Consider the following 18,047-nt stretch of genomic DNA (forward strand, 5'->3'; position numbering starts at 1 on the left):
TTAGCGGAGAGAGCAGACCAGAACTTAAAGGTCGGGTTGAAGAAACAGTCAGCAGCTGTTTCTTCCAAAGTGTCATGCCAAACTGGATGCCAAACTGTCATGCTGGCTATTTGACTACAGAACAACCCCACACGCCACAAGGGGAATAGCACCGGCATAAGCAGATGACTCCGAACCCGGCTGAGTCGACTATTCCCGAATTTAGGTGGCAAAATAGAGCGACACCATGAGGCCCAATGCAGGGGCCACGACAACACTCGTGGAGAAAGGCAGTTCAACACGGGTGAAAATGTGTGGGTCAGAAAATATGCGAATGGCCCCACATGGGTAGCAGGAACAGTCAAGGCCAGGACAGGACCTGTCGTATGCGATACGTGTGGGAAAACATGTAATAAAGAAACACCTGGACCAGGTGCGGGCCTCAGATTAGTTTCCTCCTCCGGAGCTGACTCAGACCAGCATACCACAGACCGTGGAGAGTCCTCCCTGACAAACTATTCACACCCCTCCAACACCACTGGTGAGGACATTAGATTTGGATATGGACACCGTGGATGATGCCGCAGCTGTACCCCTGACACCGAAGGGATGAACTGCATCGGAAACGACGGGCACCTAGCCGTTATACCACCACCCCCCCCCCCCCCCCCCCCCCCCCCCCCCACATCGTAGGCCAAAGTGGAGGAGCCGGCCCCAGCCCAAAAACAAAGCAGGAGACCCATGAGTCACGGGGACCATGGGAGCTCCTCGGACTTTGGGAGGGAGGGATGTAATGACTTAGGCCAGGCCTTTGAGATTGGCCAATTAGAATACGAGTTCTATCAGAAATCCCCTGACAGGCATTTTGGTTGACTCATTGGAGAGAATGTGGAAGCCCCGTCACCAGATTTCCTTTTATTTACAAACCCAACAGCTGAACAACCATTCAGTCTGCTGTCTACACTGTGAGTGTAGAGGATCTGACACTCCCTGTTATATACACGAAAGGGGTTCCCTGATTAGGCCACTAATAGACATGAGTAGTATCTGTAACAGCCAGAAGTGCTTTCTGTCAGTATGAAAGATGGCAGACATGAAAAAGAGAGCAAACTCAAAATTTTTCTGATAGCAAAAAACGTGTCAAGAATGCATGCTTTCCAATGTGTCCTCAAAACTGGAATATTTTTTTCCTGTTACCCCGACACTTCTTTTAAACAACAATGCAGATCTTTGAATCCCTTCCATGTGCGAGAATAGCACAAATAAGGGCTCCATGAAATCAATGAATGGTTGCCCCATTTAAGTCTTCAGAATTCTCGCACAGCAAATTCTTCCAACATATCCAAGCTGCATAATGCATATTTGTTTACTGATACACAGGATAGACTAGAAATTGGGACAGGGGTGTCTGGTACTGGATGTACTCCATTAAGTTAAATGTACATAGGATTACACAATAATGTATCACAGGGAGATACTGCACAGAAATAGGTCATTTGATTAAATCAGTTCATGCCATGCTATGCACAAACCTCCTCCCATCTTTCGTCATCTAAATCTACCATCATTACCCTCTATTCCCCTCTCTCTTATCTAGCCTCCCTTTATATACATCTATGCTATTTGCTCCAACCATTCACTGTAGTCGTGAGTTCTACATTCTCATGATTCTCTGGACAAAGCAGTTTCTTCTGAATTCCCTATTGGAAAAGACTTGTCTGCTGCGGGAAAATTGGCACATAAGATGGGGACTTACCTGTATTGGAGAAATATGCAGAAATGTCAAGTATTTGATTCTCTTTTGACAAGGGTACATCTTTGCCTAAAAATGCATCATAAGTGTAGAGTGAGGATGTAGCTAGAAATCTTCCCCAGGGCTAGTTCCAAACTTTTCTTGTTATGTCTTGTTCCCATTCTCAGTCACTGACACCAGCATCAGGTCAGCTACAATATAATCTCTGATTTACAGTATATATTAATAAAGGTCACTCATTTGACATCTCTAGGAGGCAGCATTATTATTAAAGCGCTGAAAGGACAACATTGCCAGGGCCCGTGGAAAGCTATAGGAAAGCCACATTACAAAGATGAGAAGAAGCAAATGTAGTTCCGGGTGAAAAGCAAGGATCTGCTATTAAGGTGATCAGTTAGAGGCCATCAACAATCCTCTGTACCTTAGGATATCTGGCAGTTTGGTCAAATAACACTTGTGGATAATGTTCCGGTTGCTTCACACTGGGCAAAATGATGAAAGTACAAGCTTGCTTGATAATGAGTTAGTCGGCTGTTTAATTTGCAGGCTGGCACTGTCTATCCTCGCCATGCTTACCTGTAAGGAGAAAGCAACATGCCGTTGAGGGTAGATGTCCTTGTTTATGACTGACAATCACTTCCTATGGTGGACCATGGAGTTGCAGAACTCATTGCAGTAAATGGCCATTGCATCCATGCTGAAGCAGAGACTGTGGAGGAAGTTCTCCTCTAACAGTGTCCGGTGGTGCGCGCCTGGAGATATAGATGTCATAATGATCGGTACTTGCTCCATTGCAAGTTTTCTTTGATCTCTTGCATGGAATCTTGAGAAGTGAATCGAAAATGATCAATGGAAAGGCTAATGAAAAGTGTAAATGGATTTATTTCCAACAACTGATAATCTTCCAGATTTGATATCAGGTGGATTTTTGGACTTGAAACCAGGAAAAGTAAGAGTTGTATTATTTGGCTACTTTAGCACCTAATGACCTGCGAGTTCATAAAATAACAATATTTGAGCATTTACTTCCTGAGTTTCCATCAATAGGAATTTGTACCATTTTGTGAGAAAGATTAGCTTCTACCTTAACTTGTGTTACTCTTAAGGGCCAACACGGTGGCGCAGTGGTTAGCACTCATGCCTCACAGTGCCAATGACCCGGGTTTGATCCCGGCCCCGGGTCACTGTCCATGAAAATTTTGTACATTGTCCTTGTGTCTGCATGGGTCTCACCCCCACTACCCAAAAAGATGTGCAAGGTTGGTGAATTTGCCCCTTAACTGGGAAAAAAAAGAATTGAAACTTTAACTTTTTTTTAAACTTGGGTGACTTTTTAAAAAGGTGTTTGGAAAAGAGACAGAAATCTCTTTGTCATCACAGCGACATTGACCTCTGATTTAGATTTTAAACTTTCTTTCAGTATTTATAAAGTGGAGAAAACCACAAATGAAATTGTGTATTTGGAATGTATCTAAGATTCCATGATGTTTGCTCTGCATTATTAAAAAAAAGTAAATTCCTGAAATAGTAATATTCCTTATTGCAGGTTAAACTTGCATAATAAGAGTTAGCTATGTGTATGTCATGATGGGGAAGGGGGTGGGGGGGGGGGGGGGGGGGGGGTGCTGCCAAAAACAATGATTCTTCCTCTATGGAGATTCAGCTACAGATAGTATCTGATCTTATCAGTCAAACCTGTTTTGTAAGAGATACCACTTCAAAAAAAATCAACAAATTTGTAACTACATTTTGACCACTTCAGAACTTCCCATTTAGACTACGTACCTTATTCCAGGCAGCTGATGAATCTATTGTCTATGTACCACACTGACACATTTATTTATGGCACAAACCACCACTAACTTTTCTGACAACACATTTGCACTCCAAAGGTTTAGTTTTGCTGCCTTTGACATATCACCTTTTCAGTGACCCAGAAGTGATGGTGATGAACTTGAAAGAGTCATGAAAGCTACCAATTTCAGTTGTTATTGGGAAAGATTGAACAGGAAGCAGGATGAGGAGTGGGATCTTGTCCTGAATTCTGAAGTTTCCTTGTTGATGATGATGCAACTAAATCGTATTGGGGTAATGTTACTAGACTAGTAATCCAGAGGTCTAGGCAAATGCTTTGGAGTTCAAATACCACCATGGCAGCTGGGGAATTTAAATTCAATTCATTAATATATCTGGAATTAAAAGCTAGTCTCAGCAATGGTGACCAATAATAGAAAATAGGTTCAGGAGCAGGCCATTCGGCCCTTTGTGCCTGCACCACCATTCAATATGATCATGGCTGATCATGCAAATTCAATATCCCACTCCCGCTTTCTCCCCATACCCTTTGATCCCTTTAGCTGTAAGGGTCACGACCAACTCCCTCTTGAATATATCCAACAAACTGGCTCCAACAGTTTTCTGTTGTCAAGAATTCCACAAGTTCACAACTCTCTGATAAAAGAAGTTCTTTCTCATAGAACATAGAACAGTACAGCACAGAACAGGCCCTTCGGCCCTCGATGTTGTGCCGAACAATGATCACCCCACTCAAACCCACGTATCCACCCTATACCCGTAACCCAACAACCCCCCCTTAACCTTACATTTTAGGACACTGCGGGCAATTTAGCATAGCCAATCCACCTAACCCGCACGTCTTTGGACTGTGGGAGGAAACCGGAGCACCCGGAGGAAACCCACGCACACACGGGGAGGACGTGCAGACTCCACACAGACAGTGACCCAGCCGGGAATCGAACCTGGGACCCTGGAGCTGTGAAGCATTTATGCTAACCACCATGCTACCATGCTGCCCATCTCAGTCCTGAATGGCTTACCCCTTATTCTTAGGCTGTGACCCCTAGTTGTGGACTCCCCAACATCTGAAAGCCCATAAATTGACTGTAAAAAGCTATCAGGTTAACTAATGTCATTTAGCTAAGGAAATCTGCTGTCCTTACCCAATCTAGCCTACCTGTGTCTTCAGACCCAGAGCTCTTAACAGCCCTCTGAAATGGCCTAATAACTCACTCATTTGTGTCCAACTGCTATAGAAAAGACAAATAAGAAAAAAGTAGGATTGGACCACCTGGCATCAACCTAGGTACTGGATACAACAAAAAAAACATTCACAGTCACTAGGTCAACTCCCTCCCTAACAGCACTGTGTCTGTACCTCTACATCAAGGATTGCAGCGATTCAAAAAGGCCGTGCACCACCACCACCTTCCCAAGCGCAATTAAGGATGGCAATAGATGCTGGCCTTGCCAGTGATGGCCTCGCCCTTGAACAAATAATAAAAACTAATTGAGGCCCTATGCTCTGGAATTCACACCCTAAACCTCTCTGCCTCTCCAACTCTCCGTCCCCATTTAAAATCACCCCTTAAAATGTACCTTCTGCCCTTTAAAATGTACCTTTCCTCCCCTCACAGTTGCTTCTTTGGGTGGATGTCAATTTTGGCCTGATTACACTCACATGACAGTCAGTTGTCAGTAAATGCAAACTACTATGGGACAATATCAGGTAGTAAAAGATGCTGAATCTATATGGCCTGTCCCAAATCAACATATTTTCAATTGTTCCTTCCACTGTGCAATTTTTCTCATTTTTCGCACTATTTTCTCTCTATTGCTTTTCCTTCGCAATTGTCAAATAATCTCAAACTTCACAGGCTTCACGGGAATTTATCGAAGATTCCACTATCTGTAATATAAAAATAACAATATTTCTTAATACAGGTTGAACTTGGATAACACACTTTATAAGCTTGATCTCGACCTCGCTGTTTTCTGTATGTATACGTATGTATAGGTTACATCAAGCATGTCACTATGATGTGAAATGAATAGGATAAAATCTTCAGACACTTCCAGTACAATAATTGGAAGTGCCACTTCTCCCTTAACGAGTGCATATCTATTTTTTTTGTTAAAACAGTCAACAGGTGAATAAAGCTGTTAGTCCCTTTGACAAATCAGCACTGCTTTTCACTCTGGTAAAGGAACCTGGCTCTGACGGTCCGGCGCCTTCTGCAGCAGTTACTGCATCTTAAACAGATTTTTTTTCAAGCTGCGGTAATAAACTGTTATTGAGGTTTCAAAGTACTGTTTACTCTGTGTCTGTTAGATTTATGAATGGGCGGACTTTTTTTTCGTCGCTTTATTATTTGAAGAGACCAAACGCCAGACATACATTTCAGAGCACACCCACAAACCAGCCCCTCCCCTAGAAAAAAAAAGAAAACCTTTTCTTTAAAAAAAATTAACTTCAAAAACTTTGTATTTCGCAATGGCCGGCATTGCTCAATGCGGAGGTGTAACATCGAAGCCAATCTCCACATGAGTCCCTGCCAAACCAGCTCGGGCTCCTCCCCCTCCCCATGGTCCCTCCCCCTCCTCCAGCCGGCGTGATTGACAGCCGGGCCTGGGCCGCTATTGGTGGCTGTGCTGTCAATCACAGGAGCTGCGTTCAGGTATAGTTCAGGTGAGTGACAGATTGAGATCAGATCAGAGGCAGGTTCGCGCGAGTACTGTGCAGTGAGGCATTACCGTGGGCAAAGTTTGGAATTCGTTCCGTTCGCCTTATTTTGTCTTCCATTCAAGCACTCACACACACATATATATGCACGCATATTTTTTTTTAAAGTAAAGTTACAGCGGGAAGGAAAGTGATGTCAAGCAGTGGGCTGGCAATTAGTGTGCCCAACGCTGTCTTTACTCAGCTCAAACCAGTGAGCATGGCTGACGGAGTCCGTGAGGAGCAGCCGGTGTTTGAAGACATCAAGCCGGCCATTAGGATGCTGGAGAACCCGCCCGACTTGACTCAGGTAAAAGGCCAGAGGAATCCGCCCTCCTGCTCTTACCGCCCACGACAACAACAACGGTCTTGTTTGGGCTTCGCCGTGTGCTGGAGAACGGGCCGCGCCAAAACCTAAAGGGTTTTTATTCCCTCTCTCTCTTGTTTTTTTTTCTTAATGGGTTTGTATTTCGCAAGCTGGAGAAATGTTTCGGAAAGTTGTGAGAGTTAGCGATGGGCCAAGGTGAGGTATCCGCCCGAATGAAATGAAAGCGGGCCCCTCAGCTTGGGGAGGCTCTTTTTTTTGTTTGTTTTTTCGGAACCCGAAAGATAAACTGGTTAAAATCAGTACAGGATCGGGAGGCGGCCTTTTCTTCGTTAGCTGGGTCAGACCCACAACGTTGGATAGGGTGGCAGTGTTCCGGCTCCAGTGTGTGTTTGCAAAGTAAACCAATTACATTGACTTTAAAAATGAAGGGCTGTGCTAAGTGGTTTAGGATTCGTGTACTTTTGCTTCATTTCGTTTCCTTCGTAAAGTTGTGCGACTGCGCCTGTTTACCCCGAAACGAAAAACGTCTTCTGAAAAAAATTAAGGGAGACTTTTCATCCGAGCAAATTTAGTCGCAAGTGTTTAGCATTTAGACCATGAACTGTCAAAGGTAGCAAGGAATTGAAACCAGGCCAGGGAGATATTTATACATAAATTATCGAAGGAGATACTTTATTCTGGTGTGTATTATCAACCAACTAACACTACACTTTAATACTTTAGCATTGTTTAAAGTTGACATGCAGCAACTCCAAGTAGCCCAAGTCCGTTAGAAAAACTCTCAGGAAGTCCTTCCTAGCATAGCAAGACATGGCCAAACATGAACTGAGTGTTGTTAAATAGAAGATGAACCAAACAAAGAACGACATTTTTGAGAAATACACCCCACGCAGACAGTTTAAGTCCCTGATTCTGTGTCTAGACTTTATCTCTGCTGCGGGCATTCAGGTGGAAAGCATTAATGACTTCAAAAGTTAGTATCAAGTCCGTTGAGCGTTTCACATAATTAGCATAGAACTGGGGAGGTTTAAGACTATGAAAGAGCCATTTCAATTTTAATTAAAATGTAATCTCTATTTTTCCCTCCCTCTTCCCGCCTTAGTACCTAGAATAATAAATAGATATTTGTTACTGACAGGCAATATTTTGGGATTTTTTTTGTTTAGACAGGTTGAGAAGGAAGTGCCAATATTGGGCTGAATGTTACCTGGAGGCCCATGCCCAATGCTCCCCAGCATTGTTGTAAACTGAAACGGGTACATCCTGTGACTTCTTTAATCCACTTGAAGTCCATTTACAATTGTTTTAATTTAATTCAAAAAAGTTATTGTTATTGTCAAAAAATTCAAAATGAGTGACTGAACTCTAATAGCCCTGTTTATGCTCCATACCCAGTTTCAATGTTAGCCCCTGCTGTCAGAGATTTGGATCTCCGAGTCCTTGCTACAATGTTAAGTTCCTTTTAAGTTTTAAATTGTAGGCATGCGGTGCAAAGAGATAGGCATCCTATCTGACTGAGATTAAAAGTAAAATAACAAAGGACTTTTTGACCCATAGCAGTAGAAGCCACTGGATCAGTGGTGGTATCATTTTGGGAACAAGTATTGGCTGTGATTAGATCCATGAGCATGACTAGGGACCAGTCTTTCAATCTTCTTTTTGTCTTGCATCTTTTAATACATTTTTAATGATAGTGTTCGAATTAAAAGTAGTCTTAAACAAATGTTAAAACAAGAACAAAAATCATATGGATTTCATTATCTTTGATCAGCAAGAATACTTATGGCATTTTTATTATCTCCCACAGTCATTAAGGCTTATGATAAATGTTATTGTATCATTAGGGTACGAAGAATATTCAGGAAGACTTCACTTTAATCTTTGTAGTGCTAATATGGAAATGGAAGGCTTGACACCATCTTGGTCAAGATGAGAATTATGGAATGTAAATTGAAGAGGTCCTTTTTTGTGTTTTGCACATTTAGCAAATCATTTGTAAATAACTTTTCTGAAACAATCTTGTTTTGAAAATGAATTGATTCCTTTAAAATAACATTAGGAAAATATCACTTGTGTGTATTTTTTCAACTTTGTGCATTGAATTGTGTGTGCATGTGCCTGCAACATGTGGTTATATACACATTCATTCTATACATACACATTGTTGTAAGCTAAAGATAATAACACAGTCACTTTGAAGATATTCGAAGTATCTAAAGTTGTTTAAATTAACCTTTGTATGAAGAAGTAAGATGAATGATAGCTTGGCGTGAGGTGTTTTCTTCAGCTTTTATCTTAGTTTCTGTCCAGGTAGTACTTGTTAATGTGGCTGTGTTTTTGAAAGGAAGGCCATAAGTAACTTTTACAAACAAATCAGTTAATGTGTAAGATATTTAAATTCCTCTAGATCTGTATTTAACCCGTTGAAACACTAAATGTATTAAATGCCAATGAATAATCATTTTTTTAAAAACATTTTGAGAACCCAATTCTTTTTTTCAATTAAGGGGCAATTTAGCATGGCCAATCCACCACCCTACATGTCTTTGGGTTGTGGGGGTGACCCACGCAGCCATGGGGGGAATGTGCAAGCTCCAATCAAAATGATCATGTTCCTAACAAAATTATTTGCTTATTCATGTTGAAATATTTAAAATGAACTAATGTCATTGTGGTTTGAAAGCAATATTAATACCATAATCCTTTGTCAAAATCTGGTTAAGAACCTTCCCTTTTCACATTATGTAGAAAAGCATTATCAATAATAAATATATCAAATGAATACTTAATGGAAAAAAATCCCAGGATGGAACATAAAATAAATATGGTCTATTATGGATTTTAATGAGGGCAATTCAGAACTACAGTTGGTGTGTATTATCAACACATGATGGAGCAATTAGTAAATGCACTGACCTATTAAAATATTCTTGGGAGTTGAGGTATGGACTAATTTTTAAACTTTGTCAAGAACATTCTTTGGAATTAATTTTGTTCTTCACTGTAAATGCTGGACCTCGGCCATCTAGGATGGGAAAGGTTACGTTCTTAATGTAAATGTTCTTTAAACTTTTAGAATTCGCACTTTTGAAACCTAGGAAAAGCAAAACCAAATTTGTTGATACCTTCCAATATCTGTATTTTTTTATTGTGCTATCTATATCCCTTCTTTTTAGGACCAAATAGTAAGTAATATGCTCTCCATTCGAAACTGCATTAAGAAGTCACAACTATGCACTTCTTATCTGTTTGTTTTACTGTAATAAACTGCAATGTATTATTCATAGTTTTTTTAAAGACTGAACATTGTAAACTAATATGTATTTTAAATGTATTTATTGTGAATATGCAGAATATTAATTTACCATACAAAAACATTTTTAAACTCTAGCTTAATTGAATACTACCTTTATATGACTGTATAAATATAACTTTCTGCATTACTTTCTACTGTGAAATCCTAAATATATTTTGAGTAACTTGGGAACTGTCAACATTGAAAGTCATTCAAATTGTTTTTATATTTATCCAGTTAAAATTGTTCATGGGTTTTGAATGTAAATAACTGCATTCATCACACACACCTTTCAAGCCAGACATTTTTGGGCATTTTCTTCTGTTCCCGTTAATGTCCAGCAGCAATTAACACAGTTGGGATTTCAAAAGATAACAATTGACAATTATTTAAGCTAATTACTATTCAGTAGCAACCAGACATAAAATATAGATGAAAGAAATATTATGGCTTTAATTTCCTTGAACCTGCGTTAATATCAAACAAATATTACCTGCATGTAAAGAATGGGATTATAGAGAGAAAGCCCAGGTTTTCCCAGAAATTATTCGTATACAATAATGAGACATATTTTGTAACTACCTGACTTTCATCAATTCTTGTACTATATGGTTTCATTTATGTTTGCTGCTAATCATTTTTATCCTGAAACTAGTCTTAATCAAAAAGAAGCATTCTAGTGAGAATTCCAAACCTTTGAAAATTAACTCCAACTAACAAACCTTTGTAACCAGCGAGAGCTTTCTTCCATTGCGATTATGATTAGTCAGTACAGAGCATTGTCCATCAGAGAGAATATTATCCCTTCCATTAATATGGTTTGATGAGAAAAGGTGATTTGGTGAACACATTTCAATTTTACTTCACTGACTTCAAGTTGAACTGCATTTATTTTTATTGTGTTTAAGTTCCATTCAGGGAAGAGCACAGGAATCACAGCTAACACTCCAGTGCAGCACTGAGCGAGTGCTGCATTGTTGAAGATGTCATCTTTTGTAGCTCCCATTTGGTCTCTTGGGTGAATGTAGAAGATCTCTTAACTGTTTTGATAAAGGGAAGGCGTTATTCCTGATATCCACATCAACATTTATCCCTCAATCAACATCACAAAAACATATTATCTGGTCATGATCACATTGCTGTTTTTTTTAACCTTGCTGGGCAGAAATTGGTTGTCATATTGCAACAGTGTCTAAACTTCAAAAGTACTTAATTAGCCAGAAAACCCTTCAGATGTTGGCAGGTGCTATATAAATGCAAGTATTTTTGCATGTTTAAGTATAATTAGCAATGCTGGCAGTGACTGCTCTGTATTTGTGGGTAACAAAGGAGAAGGCTAATTTACATTGAATAAACTATTCAATATGTGCTGCCTGGGTTCATATATAACTGCTTTGTAACTGAACCCACTTTTATAACATCATACATTTCCTAGGTTAAATCACAGTAGACAATCTAACTGATTGCTACATTGGCAAAAACTTAACATGCTCAAAGTTACATAGCTATTAACTCCAGTAAAGCATTTTTAAAGGCTCTGGTTGGTAAAAAGAGCCTCTTTTATGCTAAAATTGATTGTTAAATGACCTCATTTGTTATAGCATTTCGGTGCTGGAGATAGCAAAGTCTCTAGGCTGTTCTATATACAGTTCTAAACGTTCTATTTTGAAATAGGCACTATTATTTTTATCAAGTTACCTGCTAAAAGGACAGCACGGTGGCGCAATGGTTAGCACTGTTGCCTCACAGCACCGAGGCCCCAGGTTCGATCCCGGCCCTGGATCACTGTCCGTGTGGAGTTTGCAAATTCTCCCAGTGTTTGCATAGGTCTCACCCCCACAACCCAAAGATGTGCAGAGTAGGTGTATTGGCCACGCTAAAATTGCCCCTTAATTGGAAAAAATTAACTGGGTACTCTAGACATAAAAAAAGAATAACTTTTTTTTAATTTAAAAAGTTACTTGATAAAATTTCCAGAGTTTGCCTGGTTTATTTTGAGTTGCAATATATTCTAATAGTTATTACTGTTTCTTAGCAAAGTAAATTTAAATTTTACAGTAATATTCATATTATTGTTAGCGGCCAATCATATTACAAAAACCTGATTGCTTTCACTCATCTCCCTTTCCCTCCAGGTTATAGTGGTTTGTGCCAAATGCACTCTTGCATCTTGCCCAGATTATGTATACTAGATATTGAGCATGCACAGCATATTGAACCATTGGAGCTACCACATTTGAGCCCTGGTTTATCTTCGCCCAATGTTCTCACACCTACTCTCCAACAGTGGATTGTGGTCAGAAGCAGGAAGTCTGATATTCTTTTTCCCTTCATAAACAATTGGTTATTGTGGTCAATTAGCGCTCTCTTCAAAACTAAAGGTTGGATAACTCTATATAATCTGAATAGTTCAGCACCAATTGCAATAACAAATTGGGGGAGTTCTCTGTGGTACATTTATGTTAAAGTTGTCTATATGCAGAAAGGATTGCTGTTTATCTTGGACACAGATATTTGTCTTAATATTATTAAAATAGGTATTTCGAACTTAGCAGCACAAAATAATTAAAATATTTTTATCTGCTGCTATTGCCAAATGTTCAAACACAATTGTTTTCTCAAAAGGACATTGATGCTTCTGAAGTTTTAGAATTAAAACTTTAAAGAATTTTAAAACTTCTCAAGCTTTTCTGTAGCATGTCATAAATTAGCATCAAGTTTTGAGTACCAAATGCAAGGAAGTAGAATAAGTGAAATAAAATGGACACCATCTTTGCTATGCAACTTCACAAAGGCCTTTGTAACACCACCCACAATAAAGATTCCTAACAATAGCTGAAATGAAGTTTAATATGCATGTACTGTGAACAACTTGTAAACCCAACAACCAAACTCTTGACGCAAGAATCCATAATACTACCCCATGAATACCTTCTTTTAATCCTTTTGAAGATGTTCAAGATTTACTATTCACATTGTAAAAGGTACAGTCATTACTCTGGATGGAAATGTGACTAGGTTACTATTCCCTTTACCCGAAGGAAAGATTGTAATTCAAGACCTTTTTACCAAATCATGATTACATTCTGTTCTGAATTATTTGAACTAACTTTAAATTATACTTGTGGGTTGGAAATCAGCAGCCCACTTGGCATATTTAAATTAAAAATTAAAAACCAATTGATCGGGATATTGCGCTGCCCGTGCCATAATACAGTTGGCACGGACAAGTGGTCTAGAGTAGGTAGGCTGTCTTATGAGAGCGAGTTGAAAAAGGTGGGCGGTAGGGAGGACACCTCATTTGGGGATGCCCTTTGCACATCAGGAGCATGCTCCCCCATCATCCCCACCCCCCGAGATGACACCAATCCCCTTCAATCCTTGTCACCAGCCCTTCCCCATTTCCCCTTAAATTGGCTCTCAGATCCCACCCTGCCCAAAAACACAGAACGTGCCTGTCTCCAGCAGCCATCACTCTTCCCGTTTTTACTTTCAGTCTTGGTCGTACTCACTACTAAGCTCTGGGCTCTCGAGGGTGCGACTTCCTCCTCCTTCACTGAGGGGCAGAAGTCTCACTCTTGCCTAGTCTATCCCACTGGCAGTGCTTTATGGTTGCAGGCTGACCTTCCTTCTGTGGGTGGGGTGTTGGAGGGAGTAGACTGCCCTCCCCACCCCGCAAATCTAGCCCACAATGATAAAATAAAGATGGATTGTGGGTGTTCATGTTGGGGTCGGAAAGAAAATATCTCCAGATTTTCAGGCTGGATATGTCCTGCAATCTGATAACTCTTAAGTTGACTTTTGTTCTTGTCCTTTCAACTTTCTCCCTTCCTATCACTGAGTCAAGCTGTGGTATGGTGTCACATGTACAAGCGCATCTTTGGCACCTCGCCCAAGTAGTCACTCTTGTGCTGGCAAGCTGCTTTGCTGTGAGAGTCATCACAACCAAACCTGATCCTGTCCCCACCAGACATGCATTTGTAGCGTAAATAATCTGATTGTGTTACCCCCAAACCCAGGATCACTGAGGCAAATTGTCATGCTCCTGCTGCCATCTTGGCTGAGAGCAGCCAACTGGGCCTGGCCCTGGAGTCTTCCTGCTATGCGCAGTTCAATGCCTCACAGTGTAATTGTAAACTTGAGCACATTTTCCCTCTACTGATCAACTTCTGAGAATATGGAAAGTTAGAACAGCATTGCCTAACATATTATGATTATTTGTTAACGTTTTAAAGAAATGGTGAAGGAAGATGTTGATTCATTTGTGGCAGCACTACTCCTGAAATGTACAATTACAGTATTTTACAGTATTGTATCAGGATGAAAATCAGTCAAAGGCACAGCTGCACCTGGGACAGATACGAAAATAATCAATTGCCCAATTAAATTCTACCTGTTCCAGATGCCCACTGAAATGATTAATAGGAAAACAAGTTAACAAGAGGTTGAATTGTTAGTTTTAAGTCACAATAGAGACAGTTGAGGTTCTAAGTTACATGATCTCAAGTCAAATAGCATTGGAGTGACATCACTGGGCCAGGAATCATTTGCAATTATATTTCTAATGGTGCCACTTCTTTGTCAGTTGGTAAGATTCAGGGGTTGGACAGGAGCAGAGAGCAGTTATTTCCTTCTCTGTTAAGGAATGGAAGCCGAATCAATATATGGGGAACTCTCCAACCCTACATGTTCAGAATTCTTAAATCAGTAGCTGTAGACTTGATTTACCTTTTGTGATTAAACCTATATTGACCATCTTAAAAACAAGATACTGTTTCTTGACAGAAAACTTCAAGAACAGTGGATTTACTCGACCACAGAACACTGGCCAATCCTAACAATGATAGCAAATGAAATGAATGTAACTTAACCATGAGTTCACACTTTAAGTATAAGTTGCTGGAAACAATAGTGACTATTTATTGTTATAAAGAGATTAGTTCTATACGAATTGGATGTAAGGACTAGCAGTTGCTTGAAACTGGCAATATCGATTGATCAAAATAATTGCTTTTATCGGCCACAATTTGAAAAGCTGATCTGAAAGTAGACCTTAAGAAGAGTTTCATAATGGAATGGAAGGAAGTGAATGAAGTAGTGGAACAGCCTACGTAACCTGTTGTGCATGACAGTGCTATATATCCCTCCATTTTCCATTCAATGAATATATTTGAGAATTATTGATGAACGTTGGATCTGAATAATTTGTCAATTCTTTGCCAATACTTGCTTACATAATTTAACAGAAAGAAAATGGTGATTTACCAATGTTAATGTTGATCAGTACTCTAGGGAGTACTATTTTTTACAGTAATAGCGACGAATATTTTAACATGCCTATAGATGTTGTTTGACTATTATACAATTTACCCAATTGCTGGAGATGGCCATGTTGACTATACTTGAATCGCAAACGCTGCCCTCTTTGGCTTTTTTTTATCTTTTTGTTAATCTGAGGAATACTTTGCAAAGTTAAAGGCTAAGTGCCAAATGAGTAATAGTTACATTTTCTGGGAATTTGAAAATGCCTCAGGCTTCCAGAAGTCCTGGGTGTTTATAAACCCTTCATTTAATTTATTTGATTATAAATGTGCAAACAAATAAGAAATGAAGTAAATAAGAAATGAAGTAAAGTGTATCTGTGCTATGAAATGTTATTCTGAAATAAGATAAGTTGAAAGATTTGTTCCTTACAATACCTGGCTAAAAGAGTGAGCTGAAGGCTTCCTAGGCCCCAGGCTACCTCCAAAAGGCACCGTTAAATCAGCCAAAAACATCCTCTGGTTGTTGTATCCTCTGATTCACCGTCGGGGGAACACCTCACTTCCATATGCTGCCTCTCTTCCTATGCAAAATTGAGGAATTCATTGCATGCACATTCTCATCTTATAACTTTAACCCCCTTTGCGTCTTGGTCTTTTGGTTAAGATGAGCGCGAGGTCAGGAGTAATACCTGAATCTGGTATGTCTCTCTTGTGGGGACCATGAATTGGATTCAATTTGAATTGGGTTTTGGAGCAGGCAAGGAGCTGGATTAGGGATTTATCCCTGTCGATGCTCTGACTTTGTAACTCTGATAAAGGAATTTTTAAAAAACTTTAACCCTCAACATGTATTAAACCTGGTTTGAAGTCTTCCAGTTTTCTGGGAAAATTTAGAAGTACACTAGTTAAACATCACCAAATGAATTCAGAGTTGCTGTATATTGATCAAATTGTCTCTGTTCATACATTTACACAACGGGCTGCATTTTGCATGTGTTTTCACTGGGAGGGGCCTGTAAAATATGGTGAATTTTCACACTAGCCCTATATGGGGAGGGGTCCAAACACTGCATTTGACAGCCTGCCCACCATATTTGAATAGACAATCAAGGATCAATCGAGTTTGTTAACAAGCCAATTGATCCCAATAGCACACTGCCCAAGCCATAAAATGGTTGGTGGGGGCAGTTGTATGGGAATGGGCAATTAGATTAGAAGAGATATTATCTTTGGGGATTACCCCTTGTGGATCAGGGGTGGTCTGTCTAAGATAGAACCACCCCTTTCTTCCTACCCAGCTGCTGCATTAAACACACCACCCCCTTCCCCAGCCTCCCCAAATCCTATCTAGCCAATACTCTTGACTCTGGGGTCCATTAAGTCATCTTTTTCTTCCTGGTTGCAGTCCTTTTTTAATATATAAATTTTAGAGTACCCAGCTCACTGGGCTAAATCGCTGGCTTTTAAAGCAGACCAAGCAGGCCAGCAGCACGGTTCGATTCCCATACCAGCCTCCCCGGACAGGTGCCGGAATGTGGCGACTAGGGGCTTTTCACAGTAACTTCATTGAAGCCTACTCGTGACAATAAGCGATTTTCATTTCATTTCATTTTTCATTACATATTTTCCAATTAAGGGGCAATTTGGCATGTCCAATCAACCTACCTTGCACATCTGTTTGGGTTGTGGGGGTGAAACCCACGCAAACACGGGGAGAATGTGCATACTAAAACTAACCCTTTCTCTAACCCATCAGTTACATCCTCAAAAGACTTTAATGAATTTGAAAAACATGATTTTCCTTTCATAAAACCATGTTGACTTTGATTAGCCTATGACTTTATAAATGCATTGTTTAGATTTCCTTAGTAGTAGATTCCAGCACTTTCTCGACTTTAACTGCCCTGTAGTTCCTTTTTACTCTCTTCCCTCCTTGACTAGCAGTGTTACATTTTTTAATTTAAAAGTTTTAAAATTTGCTGATGAGAGCTGCTCAAGATCAAAGTGCTCTTTCTCTCTTACTTGAAATGCCAGCCTGCAGCTTCTTCTGAGCTATAGGGCCTTGTCAGGTGGCTGTTCCCCAGACTTTGTGGGGTTGGGACACCAATCTGACCCCAAAGTCAGGATCCTCTTCCCCATGGAGTCAGAGCTGTCAGTCTCATTTGAATAATCATTGCACGCTCCCAGTGGAATTCCAATCTTCAGTGTGGAGCCCACCCAAAAAGAGGGAGAAACATCATTGGTCCAGGCTTCAGGCATTGCAGATTGTTTGAATGTTCTCGGGCAGGTAAATAAATTATTTTTCAAAAACTTACATTTCATGGACAGAGAAAATGTAATCAATTACTTTTACTGCAGCAACATAATACAAAAGGAATATACCAGCATTCTAACTACCTTATGTTGTTATGGTTTGGACCATAGGAGAAATCAGGCGTGATTCAACGGCCTCATTATACACGACTGGGTATCGGGACGAGGCCGTTGAATCTTGCGAGATGCCTCTTGTGAGATTTGCGACTCTCAAGACGCCTGAAATCTCACAAGATGTCGGGATCTGGATCTCTCCCTCACTGGGCATGATCCAGATCAGCATATTTAAATAAGTCATTAGACTCATTTAAATATGTCTACGCTGTATTCTCCCGGGAGCCAGGAACTAACGGCCTGCCCAACAAGGCCTCAACCAGGCACCGTTTAGTATTGGTCTACACAAACGTGAACCAGTCACAATGGTGGGGGATCTCCCTGGTCATTCAAGACCCTTGGGTGGTCGGTCTCTGTGCAGGGTAATACTGGCACTCCTGCTGGCACCTGGGAACCATGGCACTGCTGAGGGGCAAAAGATCAGGGCTGCTTTTAAAAATGGAGCCCCAATCTGCGAGTACTCTTCCTCTACTAGCAAGCTG

The 18,047-nt window shown here is 40.3% G+C and overlaps 1 protein-coding gene across 1 annotated transcript in view; it reads left to right on the forward strand.

Moving 5' to 3' along the window:
- The first annotated feature begins 6,237 nt into the window (after window positions 1-6,237).
- The window catches only part of klf5l (Kruppel-like factor 5 like), a 70,583-nt gene continuing 58,773 nt past the window's right edge, over window positions 6,238-18,047 (forward strand). The window contains exon 1 of the mRNA XM_038775309.1: window positions 6,238-6,561. Within this exon, the coding sequence (XP_038631237.1) occupies window positions 6,406-6,561 (156 nt within the window). The 5' untranslated portion in view covers window positions 6,238-6,405. The remainder of the gene's footprint in view (window positions 6,562-18,047) is intronic.

The sequence above is a fragment of the Scyliorhinus canicula genome, chromosome 17, assembly GCF_902713615.1.
Source record: "Scyliorhinus canicula chromosome 17, sScyCan1.1, whole genome shotgun sequence".
NCBI classification, from domain to species: Eukaryota; Metazoa; Chordata; class Chondrichthyes; order Carcharhiniformes; family Scyliorhinidae; genus Scyliorhinus; species Scyliorhinus canicula.